Raw genomic sequence first — 15,724 nt, forward strand, 5'->3', positions numbered from 1 at the left:
TTATCTCCTCCACCTCTTCCAGTTCTTGCTCTCCCCAGTTCCATCTTCTTTGTCTCCTTTTGTTCCTTCTTTTTTCAAATACTACTATTTTTGTCTTTTCTGTGCTTAGCTCCAATTCTGCTTCTCTTGGAAATTTTCTGAATTTCCTTAGCATCTCCTTTAGCTCCTCTTCCCTGTCCGCCATTAACACAATATCATCTGCGTACGTCAGAGACCATACCTTTCTCCCTCCTATCGCTATGCCCTTTCCTTAGCTCATCTTCCAGCCCTGCCACGTAGATGTTAAATAATGTCGGGCTCAGCGGACACCCTTGTCTGACTCCCCTCACTGTCCAAAAGGCTTCCGTGTTACGGTTTCCGACTCTCACCACATTCCTCGTTTCCGTGTATAGTTCCTTAATTCTTCTGGTTTTGATCTCTGCCTTTAGCCGTTCGCCCAGTATCCCTGCATAGATCTTATATGCCGTGCCCATCAGCGTTACTCCTCTATAGCTCTTCGCTACTCTCTTAACGCCCTTCTTGTATATCGGACATATTACCCCTTTTTTCCAATCTTCCGGTATCCCTTCTCCGTTCCAGATCTTCCTTAGCAGCTCCCATAACGCCTCCCCCACCTCCATCGGTGCATACTTCCATACCTCATTTTCTAGCCCATCCTCCCCCGTTGCCTTCATCTCTTTCAGTTTTCTTATCTGGTATATCACCTCTTCCTTCTCTATATTATCTTCCCTCTCCTTTCTTATTTCCTCCTCCTCCCCCCGCTCCCCTGTTTTCCTGTCCTCTTTGTGCTCTTTTCCTTCTAGAATTCTCCATAAAGTGATTCTTCCACATTCTTCCACGTGATAATTAATTCTATCAAAATACATTAATAAATTAGAATAAATCAATGACAAAAAACAATATCGAATTAAAAATTTATCGAGCTATAAAACACAATCAATGAAAAATAACATTGAGTTTCGATATTTTTGGAAAGTTTACATGCAGCATATTATATGATATGTATGTATCGTGTATGTTGGCAAAATGGTGGAAGTCTGCCGCTGTATGGCTTCTGTCGTGTGAAGAATGTAGTTTCATCTCCTACAGTTTTCCTATTTCGTTTCCAATCCTACAAGTAAAGCACCAGGATTTGACTTGATCAATGGAAAAATCTTAAAAAAACCTTACTCCAAAGGCAATAAGACTAACGACGATAATATTAAACGCAATTTTCAGAATACAGTATTTTCCTGCAATATGGAAAATAGCACAGATCGTAATGTTACTCAAACCAAACAAAAACCCACATTTAATTGCATCTTACAGGCCAATATCACTACTACCTGCGTTTTCCAAACTACTAGAGAAAATAATATATAACCGCCTAAAACCAACAATAGAAAAAGAAAAACTAATACCGGACCATCAATTTGGATTCAGGAATAAACACTCTCCACAATAGAACAAATGCACAGACTCGTCAACGAAATCTTACAGGCACTGGAAACAAAACAATATTGCACGGCACTCTTTATGGACATCGAAAAAGCATTTGACAAAGTTAACCATGAAAAACTTCTTCAAACTATCAAAAAGCAATTTCCAGAACAAATCTACCAATTACTCAAATCTTACTTAAACAATAGAACCTTTGTAGTAAAAATAAATGACGCATATTCTGAAATTAAGGATATCAAGGCAGGAGTACCGCAAGGAAGCGTCCTAGGACCAATATTATACACGATCTATACAGCAGACATACCAACAACTGGCAACAGCAAAACTCTAACGTTCGCGGACGATATGGTCTTACTAACTAGACACGCAAATCCAGAAACGGCTGCCGCACTATTACAAGAACACATTACAAAAATTGAAAAGTGGCTGCAAAGCAAACAAATAAAATCGGACACCAGTAAGTGCAATCACATAACATTTACGCTTAGAAAAGGGAAAACACCAGATATCCAACTAAACGGCGCCCACATAGCACAAACAAAGCATGTCAAATATCTAGGAATACATTTAGACACACGCCTCACATGGAAGTATCACATAAAATCAATAACAAACAGAATACGTAAAAAAATGAAGCAGATGTACTGGTTAATCAATAGAAAATCTAAATTAAGCATAATGAACAAACTAAATATATATAAAACAATAATCAAACCAATCTGGACATACGGAGCCCCACTATGGGGGATGGCAGCAATGAGTCACATAAATAAAATAGAAACAGAGCAAGCAAAAATCCTAAGGACAATAGTTAACGCTCCATGGTACGTCAGAAATGAAGACTTACGAAAAGACTTAAAGATTCCAACAGTTAAAGAGGAAATCGCCAGATATGCAAAAAAATATAAAGAAAGACTTACAACACACCCAAATCAGCTGGTTGCTGAAACGAATAAAACAATAATAGAAAGAAGACTGAAGAAGAAGCACCCTGCAGACCTCACAATAAAACAATAAACAACCTGGAAGATGGAGTCCCGCTGGGGGTAACCATCCACATGCTATATTTCATCAAAACCCAAACTATAATATTTTACCAAATGTCCTAATGGACAAATTGTAAAATGATTTATTTAAAAATAAAGAAAAAAAAAAAAAAAAAAAATTCTGAAATTAAGGATATAAAGGCAGGAGTACCGCAAGGAAGCGTCCTAGGACCAATACTATTCACACTATATACGGCAGACATAACAACAATTGACAACAGCAAAACACTAACGTTCGCGGACGATACGATCATACTAGCGAGGCACGCAAATCTAGAAACGGCTGCCGCACTACTACAAAACAGCCTTTTTCGGTGGACATATGTTCGTTTTTCCCATTCGGTGACTGTGCGCTTTCTCCGTGATTTTTAAGAGTGCCTAATAAACCCAAGAACTTTTCCAAAAGTCAGTCATAAACCGAAAACACTTATAGGATTAGCAAATTCTTCAAGATGAGCATTTTGACTGGCAAACATGTATGGAAACAATGAAGCTAAAAGTTAACGTTTTATGGTTGGTCCTTGGGTCTATTGAGAATCGGAAAGACTCTAGATTGACCGTTGGCTGGCAGGTAGCGAGGGATGGAGTCCAGCTGTCCCACGCGAGGTAACAATATAAATGTGCATGTATAATACATAACGTATCAAATCTCTATAACACAACAGCTTGTGCTATTGCAAAGATCAAGCAGAAAACAAATTACAAAATTAAATGACGTAGAACATAATTACACATATATATGTAATATCGAAAGAAATATATTATGATTATATTCTGATATTTGTGATTTAATGATGATTTATTTAAAATGAATGGATTGTACAGATGTTGATTAGACAGAAGAACGATGGTTGTTTAATATGAACTAATCACAATAACGCGCTACAATCTAGACAACTCAATGGTTCATTTGCAACTCTCGTCACAACGGATCCAACGTTCTCTCTCACGCGGTCCACTCTCTCTCGACAACGCTAGTATCACGTAGAATTCAGGGTTGAATGATAAAAGAAAAGAATACTGAGTCGTAACCCAACTACTAATCTTCTTTATTACAAATTCACCACTTACAAGCAATAGACTGACACTGAATCGGAGAAAGGGCTGCGCAAGAACTGTCCGAGCTGTCTGAAGTCTCGGCTTATGTACATTTTAGTTTGAGGATGTTGAGGGGTTTGGTGTAGGTTATGATGTGGAGAAGTATCCGAAGGTCGAGGGTCGATGTCTTATCTATGATGTAGACTAAAGTGTGTCATAACTTCTGTATAGGCTATGATGATAGGATGGTGATGTGTCCAAAGGAGTCCGATGTTCGGTGGTCGATGTCCTATCTTGATGTGGACTAAGCTGCGTTACAGCCTTGGTGTAGATTATGATGACGAATGTGTCGAAAGGAGTCCGAAGCTCGGAGTCTGTCTTATCTCTGATGTAGGTTGAGATGTGATTGATGTTACACTAGCAACACTATCTCGACAACGCAACTCGCACTCTTTGACTTCTCGATTGATTCTCTCCGACTTCCCAACTAACAAGGAACCGACTTCCCGATTAGCACTGACTGCCTTCGCATCCCTCTTGTCTTCTCTTAGGCCCCCCACGCACATGTTCCGCAGCTCCTCGTAGCCAGGGTCACGTAGGCCCTTTTTACGGGACTATTCAATTGAAGGACTGATGACACATTGATGGGCCCGACGACGCCTCGGCTCTTGCGACATTGTTTATGGTTTACTCGCCAATTCTTAGACCCTTTTCCACGATATTACATATATGTATGTAAGATCGTTATCACGTAGTAATTCAGAGGATCGATTCTGAAGTCTGAAAATCGAATTCATTGTGAAAATACTTAAATAAAATGCAGGAGTAAATAACAATTAATAAGAGTAATAATTAAATAAATAACAAGTTTTGTGCAGTGTCTACCTGAAAATCGAGAATCGATTTCCAACGACCTGAGCTACCGATCTTTCTTCGTCAATCTTCAATGTTTTTAAACAATTATTCTTTCTACTATGGTCTTGCCTATCTCTGATTTTGCTCTCTGTCCGTCCGTTTGGGAAATGAGCGTCTCTAAAAAATGGCTGTCCGTCTGTTTGGGAAATGAGCGTCTTTCAAAATGGCTGTCCGTAAAACAAAAAAGTCCCTATCGTCCTTGAACCCCCTAGGGAGTTTACATATATATATATACAACGACAGATATAATGTATAACAATGTATACATACATACGTACATAATAAAATTACAAGATATATGAAAATTATAATAAAAATTATAATAAAAATATAGATATAATATATGACATATAACATGTAAAAATGTTAAATATTCTGGTTGATTTCATTGACCGTAGTTCTCATTTACATTATCACATTCATCAGTTTGCTGTGGTATTAAAATTTCAACCAGGTAATCTGAAATACAGTAGAGCTTCCGGTATCAAAGCAAACAGGGGGACAATACACTTCGGATGTGGGAACAATCACTTTCATATGAAATTTTATTTATTCAAATACAGATTAAGATTGATTGACACTTCCTTTAAATATCTATGAATTCCATATCTTCTTGCTTGTTAAGTCACATAATTCTTTTACTTTTTTTAAACACTGTTTGTCGAGAAATTATGGCAAATATAATATCTATGAAATCTAATCTATGGAAAATATTAGAACTGAAAGTGTGAAAACCCTGTAACATGGATGCAATCAATAAAGAAACGAATGAAAATGGGACCAATGAAGGATTCAATAAGACGAACTCTCTCGAGGAATTCTACGCCACTAGTGGGATCATTCTAACTGGAGCAACCGGTTTCGTTGGAAAAGGTCTCCTGGAAAAACATATCCGCATGTGTCCACGCATCGCTGCCATTTTTATACTACTTCGCCCAGAAACTAACAAAACGATAGAACAACGATTTACGAAACTCATAGATGATCCCGTTCGTAAATGTTATTCTTGTTTTTTTCAATATTTAAGCCTGTCAGGAGCCAAATTGATTAAATTTCTCTTCTGGAATTGAGCTGGTGTTTTTTTGTTTTCAGATTTAGGATAACATCACAGCGAAACATCCCTCAGTTTTGAGCAAAGTTTACCCTGTGAAAGGTGACGTGATTCTACCGGATTTAAATCTTTCGCGATATGATAAAAATCTGTTGTTAGAGGAAGTAAACATAGTGTTTCACGTCGCGGCCACTGTCAGATTTAGCGAGCTGTTGCACGTGGCTGTTAATGTGAATACCAAAGGTACTGGTCGTGTTATCGAACTTTGGAACGAACTGAGGCATCCAATTAGCTTCGTCCACGTTAGCACAGCTTATAGTAATGCGAATCTACATGAGATCGAGGAGAAAGTTTATACGTAAGAATAAATTATATGCAAACGTTGTTCCATGATTTACGAATATTAGATTTATAATTTTAGCGTGAAGAACAGGTTCACTTCTTATTGACTTTGCAGTACGAGCGTCAAACCTTCAGAGGTGATCGATATGTGTGACAAATTGGACAAAACTTCGATAAACATAATAGAAAATAGGATTTCAAAAACTTATCCAAATACATACACATTCAGTAAGAATTTAGCAGAGCAGATTGTAGCAAGCAAGAGTAAACACTTGCCACTTGCGATAGTACGACCAAGCATAATTGGTGCCTCTCTGGTAGAACCATGTCCTGGTTGGCAACAGAATCTTTCTGCATTTACAGGTATTAACATAAATATTTTTCAATAGTAATTGTTCAATATACCTTACACTTCACAAAAGTTAATCGGTTAGTTTGTGAGAGGCTAAATGTGAGGCTTTCCACTAAATCATCCTTATCATAGTTTACACTTGTTGCTCACTATTACGAGAATCCTCTCGTATCTATTTAGCGCTATATTTCTGGTAATCAAGGAACACAAATTATTTCTAAACCAATTTTATGTTACCAGGTACATTTCTGCTAATCGGCAAAGGGTGTGCAACAGCGATACGAGGTAAGAGAGATGCAAGATTGGATGTTATGTCTGTCGATTTCGTAGTCGACACGACAATATGTACTGCATGGCATGTCACGCTACATCGTGATCATGAAGTTAAAGTATACAACTGCACGAGTAACGCATGCCCTTTTAAGTAATATTTATTAAGAATTTTTTTCAACTAATGTAATTCAATTGTTAGAGTATACCAAAAGTTTCAGTTTATTTATGCAACGTGGACAATGGAAGTACAATAAAACGTAGAATACAAAAGTCCATTTTTGCTCCCAATACTTCAATTTAGAAAAATAGTGATATAACATAATATTTATCTAAATTACATAATATTTCCCGAGATACTCGGATGATACTAAACTTTGCTTTGAGTATAATTCCATTAATTGTACAAATGTAAATGTTTCAATTGACAAGGTGGGGTCCGATGATAGATGCTATGGTAAAGTGTAGCATAGAAATGCCGCTGAACGATACACTATGGTACCCGGGTTGTTTAATCGTAGCTAATAAATATATTTACAACGTTCTGAGTGTAATTTCGCGTGTTTTGCCTGCGTTCGTTATAGATATGTTTTTAAGACTTCGAGGTAGTAAACCAATGTGTGTGTTCCATCGATTTTCAAACAACAAGAACAATCTTTAGGGAATATTATCTCTGACTTCATCTATAATAATAATTAAAAATGATATTTCAGAATGATGAAACTTCTAAAAAGTGGCATTAAGTTATTCACAGTGATAGGATTTTTCACCACGCACGAATGGACTTTTCAAAGGGATAACTGTTCCGACTTGGCGAGGAAGGTGAAAATGTTGAAGGACAGCGATATGGTCAGACTAGATTTACGGGATATGAATTGGGAGAAGTATGTTGCAAATTACCAGATGGGAATTAGGAAATTTATTCTGAAACAAGACTTTAAATCAACAGCCCGACAACGATTATCAAGGTGCGTATAAAAGTATCTTCGTATAAAAAAATAGGAACTAATATATGTCGGGTTATCGTTAGAATTTAGGGCGCGTAACAATTCTTCATTTGAATTAGCCACCGTTTTGTACAACAGAGATTATATTTACAGGTACAGAAATGACTTTTACAATGTTTAACGAACAACGTGGTGTTTAGACACGCGAGATGCTATTGACAATGTTCTTGGGTTCAATAACGAATCCACGGTCAACGAGATAACTTTACTAAACGTAGAATACTTTTTAAGTACAAAATACGATTGCTGAGATCCTCGGTATAAACTGCTCGATATGTAACTTTCCAAGGCGATAGCACGGATAACAGACCGATGAAAATTTTCCTCTCTTTACGATTGCGTTCGTTTGTTACGTACTCATTAGAAGCGTCGAGAAAGTTCCAATCGCCGTTGCTAGGCAGTTTCTGCCTGGAGTTTGATTATTAATACAACGTGTGTCCCATTATATTGACACCTCCGAGGCAAAATCATACATGGCTAGACTCTTTCTCGAGGCCGTATGCCGCCACTACCACATTTCTAGAGAGAACCATACAACCACTCCACACCTCCGTCAGGCAAAATGTCCATCCCGTGACCGTGGTTACGTTCGGCGACCAGTTATGTCACCTCGAGACCAATCCCACTATCAGAAGACTCGAACAAATACAATCGGATTGAATGACGACAATTGCTTAATTACAGCCATGGTAGAATCTAGATTACAAAGTTAAGGGGAGTTTCCCAAAGTTCCAAAGGAAAGACTCCGGTGTCCTTTCATTTCCGACATATATATTTAACAAAATAGGATTATTCGATATTATAAGCAAATGCCTACCTTCCAAATTATATATTATTAATGAAATAATACTAGCATTAGAAAACAAACAATACTGTACAGCCCTCTTTATGGGCATACGAAAAAGCATTTGATAAAATAAACTACAAAAGCCTACTACAATCAGGAAACAGTTCCCGGAGCAAATATGCCAATTAATAAAATCCTACTTAAGCGGCAGAACCTTCGTAATAAAAATCAAGGACACATAATCTGAAGTTAAAGACATCAAGGCAGGGGTTCCGCAAGGAAGCGTCCTAGGACCAATACTACACACACTATACACGGCCAACATACCAACAACTACCTATAGCAAAATACTGACATTCGCGGACCACACAGCTGTACTAGTCAGGCACACTAACCCAGAAACAGTAGTCACATTACTACAAGAACACATCACAAAAATAGAAAAGTGGCTGCAAATTAAACAAATAAAAGCAAACCCCAACAAATGCAACCATATTACGTTCACATTGCGAAAACAGATGCTACCAAATATCCTACTGAACGGCACGCACATAACACAAACAAAACAAGTCAAATACCTAGGACTCCACATAGATACACAACTCACATGGAAACAGCATATCAAATCAATAACAGTCAAAATACAGACAACAAGGAGACAAATGCACTGGCTAACAAGTCAAAAATCCAAACTAAGCATAGAAAATAAACTAAAAATATATAAAACAATTATAAAACCAATCTGGACATACGAAATACCACTATGGGGGACAGCAGCAACGAGCCATATAAACAAAATAAAGACATTACAAGCAAAAATTCTGAGATCAATAGTAAACGCCCCATGGTACGTTAGAAACGAGGATATTCGGAAGGAGCTGGGAATACCAACGGTCAAGGAGGAGATTAGCAGATACGCGGAAAATTACAAAGAAAGAATAGCAACACACCTAAACCGGCTGGCTGCGGAAACGATCAACACAAGCATAGAAAGAAGACTAAAAAGGAAACACCCAGCAGATCTCACAAAGGATATAACCTAACAAACGCAAAGATGGTACCTCGCTGGGGGTAACCATCCACATGCTATGTATATTTAAGCTATAATATTTTACCAAATGTCCTACTGGACAAATTGTAAAATTTAAACAAATAATAAAAAAAAACCGTCTCAGGAAACCTGAGCCGCTTTGCACACGACACCAACTCGCGAAACAAAGGAATATGAATTTGACATGTTGGCATAAAATAAGCGAACATCTAAAATGGCTAGGGTTTTGATCGAGGCTTCAGTTTTTCGGAAACGGTCTAATCGTAAGATTGTACTCTTATTATAGAATAAAGGTATCTCGAACTCTGGTTTAAACCCAACATTTTTTTATTATTATTTTCCTGTCAATTTTGTTATTAAATATAGGTTTGTGGTTGATATTAATAGATTCACACAGATTCTATTTTGCTTTCTATATTTCGCCACCTCGTACAAAACGTCTGAACCCACCGTATACACTTAGATAACTATCACGTAGTTGACTTCTAAGACAAAAGAGCATCGTTAGAAGTCGTACCAACTTAGCTTGTAGGAACTAGCGGTCATACCAACTTGACATTTCTTAACAATTTTTACGTGACACCCTATCCGTCGCTCGTAGTACTACAGTGCCGCAGACAGATCGTCTTATAGGGCCGGCGAAATATATACAATGTAGCGACAAGCGCATAATTCTATAAACATCGATTGGCCTTTGGTCCGTTATTTCATCTACACAAAGAAGGTGGCATACGTGATCATAGGCACGAACGGTGGCGTGACCCGAGTGTAGTGGGGGTCGTCTTCCAGAGAAGACAAAGAAACAGATTGAAGGGCAATCAGTATCATTTGGGGATTCAAACCTAATGCATCGAGAGGTTCTGACGAATAAAATGAAAGCCGCTTAGTCTAACGAATACATCGAGAAATATCATAAAGTCGGATCGAATTACTGTAACAAACTAATTGTATCATCGTTAAATCATTTGTGGCGTATTCATTATACCATTTTTAAATATTGTCAAATATACAAGTTTATGTTAACCCTGTTAATTCAGTGTTGAACTCATTGAACCACCTCTGTTATCGTAATCGAAACAGGGGAATGACTGATTCGCGGCGTCGATTATCGGAATCGTAGTGAGAATTTACGCTTCTCGCTGACGCGCTTTCCTCGCGATCGCGTCTCTCCGCGAACGGTCGTAACAATATGCCTTCTCTCATTCGTATGTTATTCGACATTCGTAACGACAAAAGGAGTGCGCTAATGAATACGCGCAAACGCATTTCGAAATTTCGTGAAACTCTTCGTTTACAAATTGTGTAAGTTACTGATTAATTGTGAATATAAATACATGCATCCTTTCTAAGCAATATCATAAATGAATTTATTTAGAAATGGAACGGGTGAAAAGAGAAAATGAAACGGATTGTAAGCCCCATCTTCGTAAAATTGTATTGTTTTTACTTAAAGGAGAAAAAGGTAACGTTCAAATAGTCAGTACACAAAACATAATATTATCCAGAGCAAAATTATTATACCGGATATTTTGGTGCCCTGATGTATCCAGAACAACCTAAAATAATCGAAAATATATGTATTTATATTAGTTCCTATTTTTTTATGCGAAGATACTTTTATACGCACCTCGATAATCGTTGTCGGGCTATTGAGTTGAAGTCTTCCTTCAGAATAAATTTCTTAATTCCTATCTGGTAAAACGCGACATACTTCTCCCAATTCATATCCCGTAAATCTAATTTGACCATATCGCTGTCGTTCAACATTTTTACTTTTCTCGCTAAATCGCAACAGTTATCTCTTTGGAAAGTCCATTCGTGCAAGATGAAATATTGTAGCGATGTGAATAGCTTATTGCCATTTTTGAGAAGTTTCATCATTCTGAAATATCATTTTTAATTATTATTATAGATGAAGTCAGAGATAATATTCCCTAAAGATTGTTCTCGTTGTTCGAGGATCGATAGAATACTCACATTGGCTTACCACCTCGAAATCTTAAAAATATATCTATGACGAACGCAGGCAAAACATGCGGAATTACACTCCGAACGTTGTAAATATATCTATTAGCTATCATTGGACAACCCGGGTACCACAGCGTATCCTTTAGTGGCGTTTCTATGCTACATTTCACCATGGTATCCTTCATCTGACCCCATCTTGCGAATTGAAACATATGTACAATTAATCAAATTACGCTTAAAGCAAAGTTTATTATCATTCGAATATCATGGGAAATATTATATAATTTAAATAAATATTATGTTATATCACTATTTTTCTAAATTGAAGCATTGGGAGCAAAAGTGGACTTTTGTATTCTACGCTTGTTTGCTAATTGTCCACATTACTTAAATGAACTGAATTTTTTGGAATAATGTAACAATTGAATTACATTAGTTGAAAAAATTTCGTAAGAAATATTACTTAAAAGGGCATGCGTTACTCGTGCAGTTGTATACTTTAACTTCACGATCACGATGTAGCGTGACATGCCATGCAGTACATATTATCGTGTCCACTACGAAATCGACAGGCACAACATCCAATCTTGCATCTCTCCTACCTCGTATCGCTGTTGCACACCCTTTGCCGATTAGCAGAAAGGTACCTGGTAACATAAAATTGGTTTAGAAATAATTTGTGTTCCTTGATTACCAGAAATATAGCGCTAAATAGATGCGAGAGGATTCTCGTAATAGTGGGCAACAACAAGTGTAAACTATGATAACGATGATCTAGTGGAAAGCCTCACATTTAGCCTCTCACAAACTAACCGATTAGGTTTTCAGGACAGAAATAAGAAGAAAAATAAACAATATCATATATAAGCACCGCTCTACAGCGGCTTAGATCTAATTCATAAATGCAACACCAAAAAAAAATGTAACCCCGACACACAAATATTGTATGGCTATGTCGTACCGTCACGTATCGGTACTTTTGCCTAAAACATCCCTCAACAGCAATTCACCGTTTATTGTGAACAGCATACACATGTAATACTTATTATCTGGCCAATAAACATTATTAAAAAAAAAAAAAAAAACAAACTAACCGATTAACTCCACTTTTGTGAAGTGTAAGGTATGTTGAACAATTACTATTGAAGAATATCTATTAAAATACCTGTAATTCCAGAAATATTCTGTATCCAACCAGGACATGGTTCTTCCAAAGAGGCGCCAATTATGCTTGGTCGTACTATCGCAACTGCCAGGTGTTTACTCTTGCTTGCTACAATCTGCTCTGCTAAATTCTTACTGAATGTGTATGTGTTTGGATAAGTTTTTAAAATCCCTTTTTCTATTTGGTCCATCGACGTTTTGTCGAATTTGTCACACATATCGATCACCTCTGAAGGTTTCAAGCTCGTGCTGCAAAATCAATAATAAGCGAACATATTCTTTACGCTATAATTACAAATAAAATATTCATAAACCATGGGACAACGTTTGCGTGTAACTTATTCTTACGTATAAATCTTTTCTCCAATCTCAGGTAGATTCGCATTACTAAAAGCTGTGCTGACATAGACGAAGCTAATTGGATGCCTCAGTTCGTTCCAAAGTTCGATGACACGAGCAGTACCTTTCGTATTCACATTAACAGCCACGTGCAACGGCTCGCTGAATCTGATAGTGGCCGCGACGTGAAACACTATGTTTACTTTCTGTAGCAACAGATTTCTATCTTCTCGGGAAAGACCTAAATCCGACAGACTTACGTCACCTTTCACAGGATGAACTCTGTTGAAAAGCGAGGAGTTGTTTGCTTTAATGCCATCGTAAATCTGAAAACGAAAATTCCAGAAATGAGAGTTAATCAACTTGGCCCCGACAGGCTTAAACATCGAAAGAAACAAGAGTATATTTACGAACGGGATCATTCATGAGCTTCTTAAATCGTTGTTCTGTCGTTTCGTTCTTTTTTGGACGAATTATAATATAAATGGCAGCGATTCGTGGACACACGCGCATCAGTTTTTCCAGAAGAGCTATTCCTACAAAACCGGTTGCTCCAGTCATAAGAATCCCACTACCGGCGTAGAATTCCTCCAGAGTATTCGTCTTATTCAACCCTTTATTCATCGCACTTTCATTCCAATCTTCATTGATCGTATCCATGTTCCAGGATCTTCACACTTTCAGTCTCAATATTTGCCACTGAATTATCAAATAGTAAGCGGAGAAATAATATACAAAATTTGTTATAGTTGAGATTTTAAGCTTAAACAATCTTTTTGTAGTTTCCTTTGGCTTCTGTATTTTTTTGTTTTATTTGTATTTGTGTGAATATGGTAATGTACAGTGATCGGTACATGTGTGTGTGGAACATTTGCGTGGTTCGCGCGAGACAATGTTCGTTCACACGTCGTTAGTAGCACCTGGAGAATACGTATCTGATTTTTATGCGTGCACGCGTGAAAGGGACGGTGAAGTCTGGATAAACATTGTTTATATGTGCTTATTTATTAAATATTTATGGGGGCAAAAGGACGCATGCTTATAGATTCCAATGAGTAAACAGATTTAATCTTTAATTGATGATTTTTCTTAGAAAACGTTGCGCAGGATAGTTTACGTCTCTGAACATCATAGTTTTCTTTTTTACGATTTGCACGAGGTAAGCTGTTACTCATCTATCGTTCGTGTAAGAAACAAAGTACACTTTTTTGTGCTCCATTTTCATTTTACTTTAGCTTTAGGAATGTGCAATATTTTTTTATTATCCTGTTTATGTATATTATTGTGCATTACATTCTACGTCATTTAATTTTGTAATTTGTTTTCTGTTTCATCTTTACAATACCAAGGCTTTTATTGCACAAATTATTGTGTTACAAAGATTCGATACGTTAAATATTGTACACACACGCCCATATATATAGTACACAAGTAAAGAAAATTATCATAATCGACTAACAACAATTTTGTAAAAACATTGAACATAAAGTCCTTTTAACTATTGAATTTCTATGAAAGGATGTTTATCTTCTTATTCAAAGGGATATTTTCACGCAGGATCTAAATAATTAACAAATATATTTCGAAAGAAAGTGATGAATAAAATAAGGGAAATGTATTTTTTCACGATATTTTCACAGTACTTTACTTAAATTCAATAAAATAATTTCGTAAATACATACTCTCACCACTACCATTTCATCATTTCTTCTAAATGTAATCTTCAGTTCATTTGCGTATATTTCAATTTACTTATTAAAAACAAGGGATCTTACCATTTAATATGTAAAATGCCTAAAATACCTCGCATGGTTAATGTTATCACCCGGAGTGACTCAATTTTTGCCAAAAAATAACGTGCAAGTATGTTACGAAGGCGAATGTTCTGATTACCTCTACCGACTGATTGCAAATTATTGAAAAATCACAATAATGAACCAGTTTTACTGCGTCAAATGTAAAATATAAAATAAACATTTAAGAATTCAAAAACTGCATTTAAACTATTATAGTAATTAATAACCCGATGATATTTTTTATTTATATGACATTGGTAACGATAAATGACAGCTAATGGAAGACACAATTGAATACAGAATTCAGAATACAGAATAATAAGAAGGAATACAGAATAATAAGAAATAGCCTGTTACCTGATACTCTTTCCACTATAAGCCGAACAAAAATGCAACAACGGTAGTAGATACCGACACGTCTTTCACTGCACTGTAGCGATATTCGATATGTCGCTCCTCTAGATATTCATGCTTTTAATAACTTTACCCTACTACTGAAACTGGATGATGTTACACATGAATAATTCGATTAATAATTTTATCTCCAGAACCAAACAAAAAGTAGCTTTGAGTGGTTGTTCAACGTGGAAGGTCGACAGGAATTGACTTTTTATCAATGACTGCTTCTACTGCTTGCATTTTAATGACATTTGCATGATAACCAGTTCTGCCCGAGCAGCGGAGCTAAACGGACGTGTGAAACAGTGCTTCAGAGAAGGTGCGGCAAGTGGGGAAAACAAAGGACTAACGACAGCGCTCATCGCCAATCGATCGAGAATATAAAATGCAACAGCGAATACCAACAATAAAAATAACAAACAAAGGTGAAACTTACTTCATAAACAAAACAACGAATTTAATAAATCTAAATCAAACGATAAACGATGATCAAAACTGCTCAGCTACAAATGAAATAGAAATGACGAGACGAATATCATCAACAATAAACTATCACACCATGATGAAAGCTGGAAGGTGGTAACTTCCAATAAAAAACGTAAAATAGCAGCAAACACAAACTCTAGGAGGGCTCCAGAAAAACAGCAATGGCTACAAGAAATCACTCTCCGAAACTCCTTCAGCGCACTGCCAGAGGAGAAAGAAACAAATCCAGCCGAAAAACCAATAACCCGCATCGCCAAACCACCACCAATTTAC

General features: G+C 36.8%; 3 protein-coding genes and 1 long non-coding RNA gene across 4 annotated transcripts; 2 read left to right on the forward strand and 2 right to left on the reverse strand.

Annotated features, from left to right (window-relative positions):
* Positions 1-3,511: 3,511 nt before the first annotated feature.
* LOC122576893 lies at positions 3,512-4,652 on the reverse strand. Its single transcript, XR_006319942.1, has 2 exons — positions 4,410-4,652; positions 3,512-4,304 (listed from the first exon to the last, which is right to left on the reverse strand). It is a non-coding gene; the product is annotated as an uncharacterized LOC122576893 (long non-coding RNA).
* A 41-nt stretch (positions 4,653-4,693) lies between these two features.
* LOC122577075 (putative fatty acyl-CoA reductase CG5065) lies at positions 4,694-5,980 on the forward strand. The gene is made up of 2 exons (XM_043748159.1): positions 4,694-5,483; positions 5,551-5,980. The coding sequence occupies exons 1-2, from the start codon at positions 5,183-5,185 to the stop codon at positions 5,850-5,852; spliced, it is 603 nt and encodes a 200-aa protein (XP_043604094.1). The 5' UTR covers positions 4,694-5,182; the 3' UTR covers positions 5,853-5,980.
* LOC122577076 (fatty acyl-CoA reductase 1-like) lies at positions 5,979-7,432 on the forward strand. Its single transcript, XM_043748160.1, has 4 exons — positions 5,979-6,195; positions 6,425-6,608; positions 6,887-7,072; positions 7,168-7,432. Exons 1-4 carry the CDS (start codon positions 5,979-5,981, stop codon positions 7,430-7,432), a joined length of 852 nt encoding a protein of 283 aa, XP_043604095.1.
* Positions 7,433-10,708: 3,276 nt separating this feature from the next.
* LOC122576865 (fatty acyl-CoA reductase 1-like) lies at positions 10,709-15,078 on the reverse strand. The gene is made up of 8 exons (XM_043747728.1): positions 14,924-15,078; positions 13,185-13,469; positions 12,780-13,096; positions 12,433-12,680; positions 11,731-11,914; positions 11,277-11,462; positions 10,927-11,181; positions 10,709-10,855 (listed from the first exon to the last, which is right to left on the reverse strand). The coding sequence occupies exons 2-8, from the start codon at positions 13,428-13,430 to the stop codon at positions 10,777-10,779; spliced, it is 1,515 nt and encodes a 504-aa protein (XP_043603663.1). The 5' UTR covers positions 13,431-13,469; positions 14,924-15,078; the 3' UTR covers positions 10,709-10,776.
* Positions 15,079-15,724: the final 646 nt, after the last annotated feature.

The sequence above is a fragment of the Bombus pyrosoma genome, linkage group LG17 (assembly GCF_014825855.1).
Source record: "Bombus pyrosoma isolate SC7728 linkage group LG17, ASM1482585v1, whole genome shotgun sequence".
Classification (NCBI taxonomy): Eukaryota; Metazoa; Arthropoda; class Insecta; order Hymenoptera; family Apidae; genus Bombus; species Bombus pyrosoma.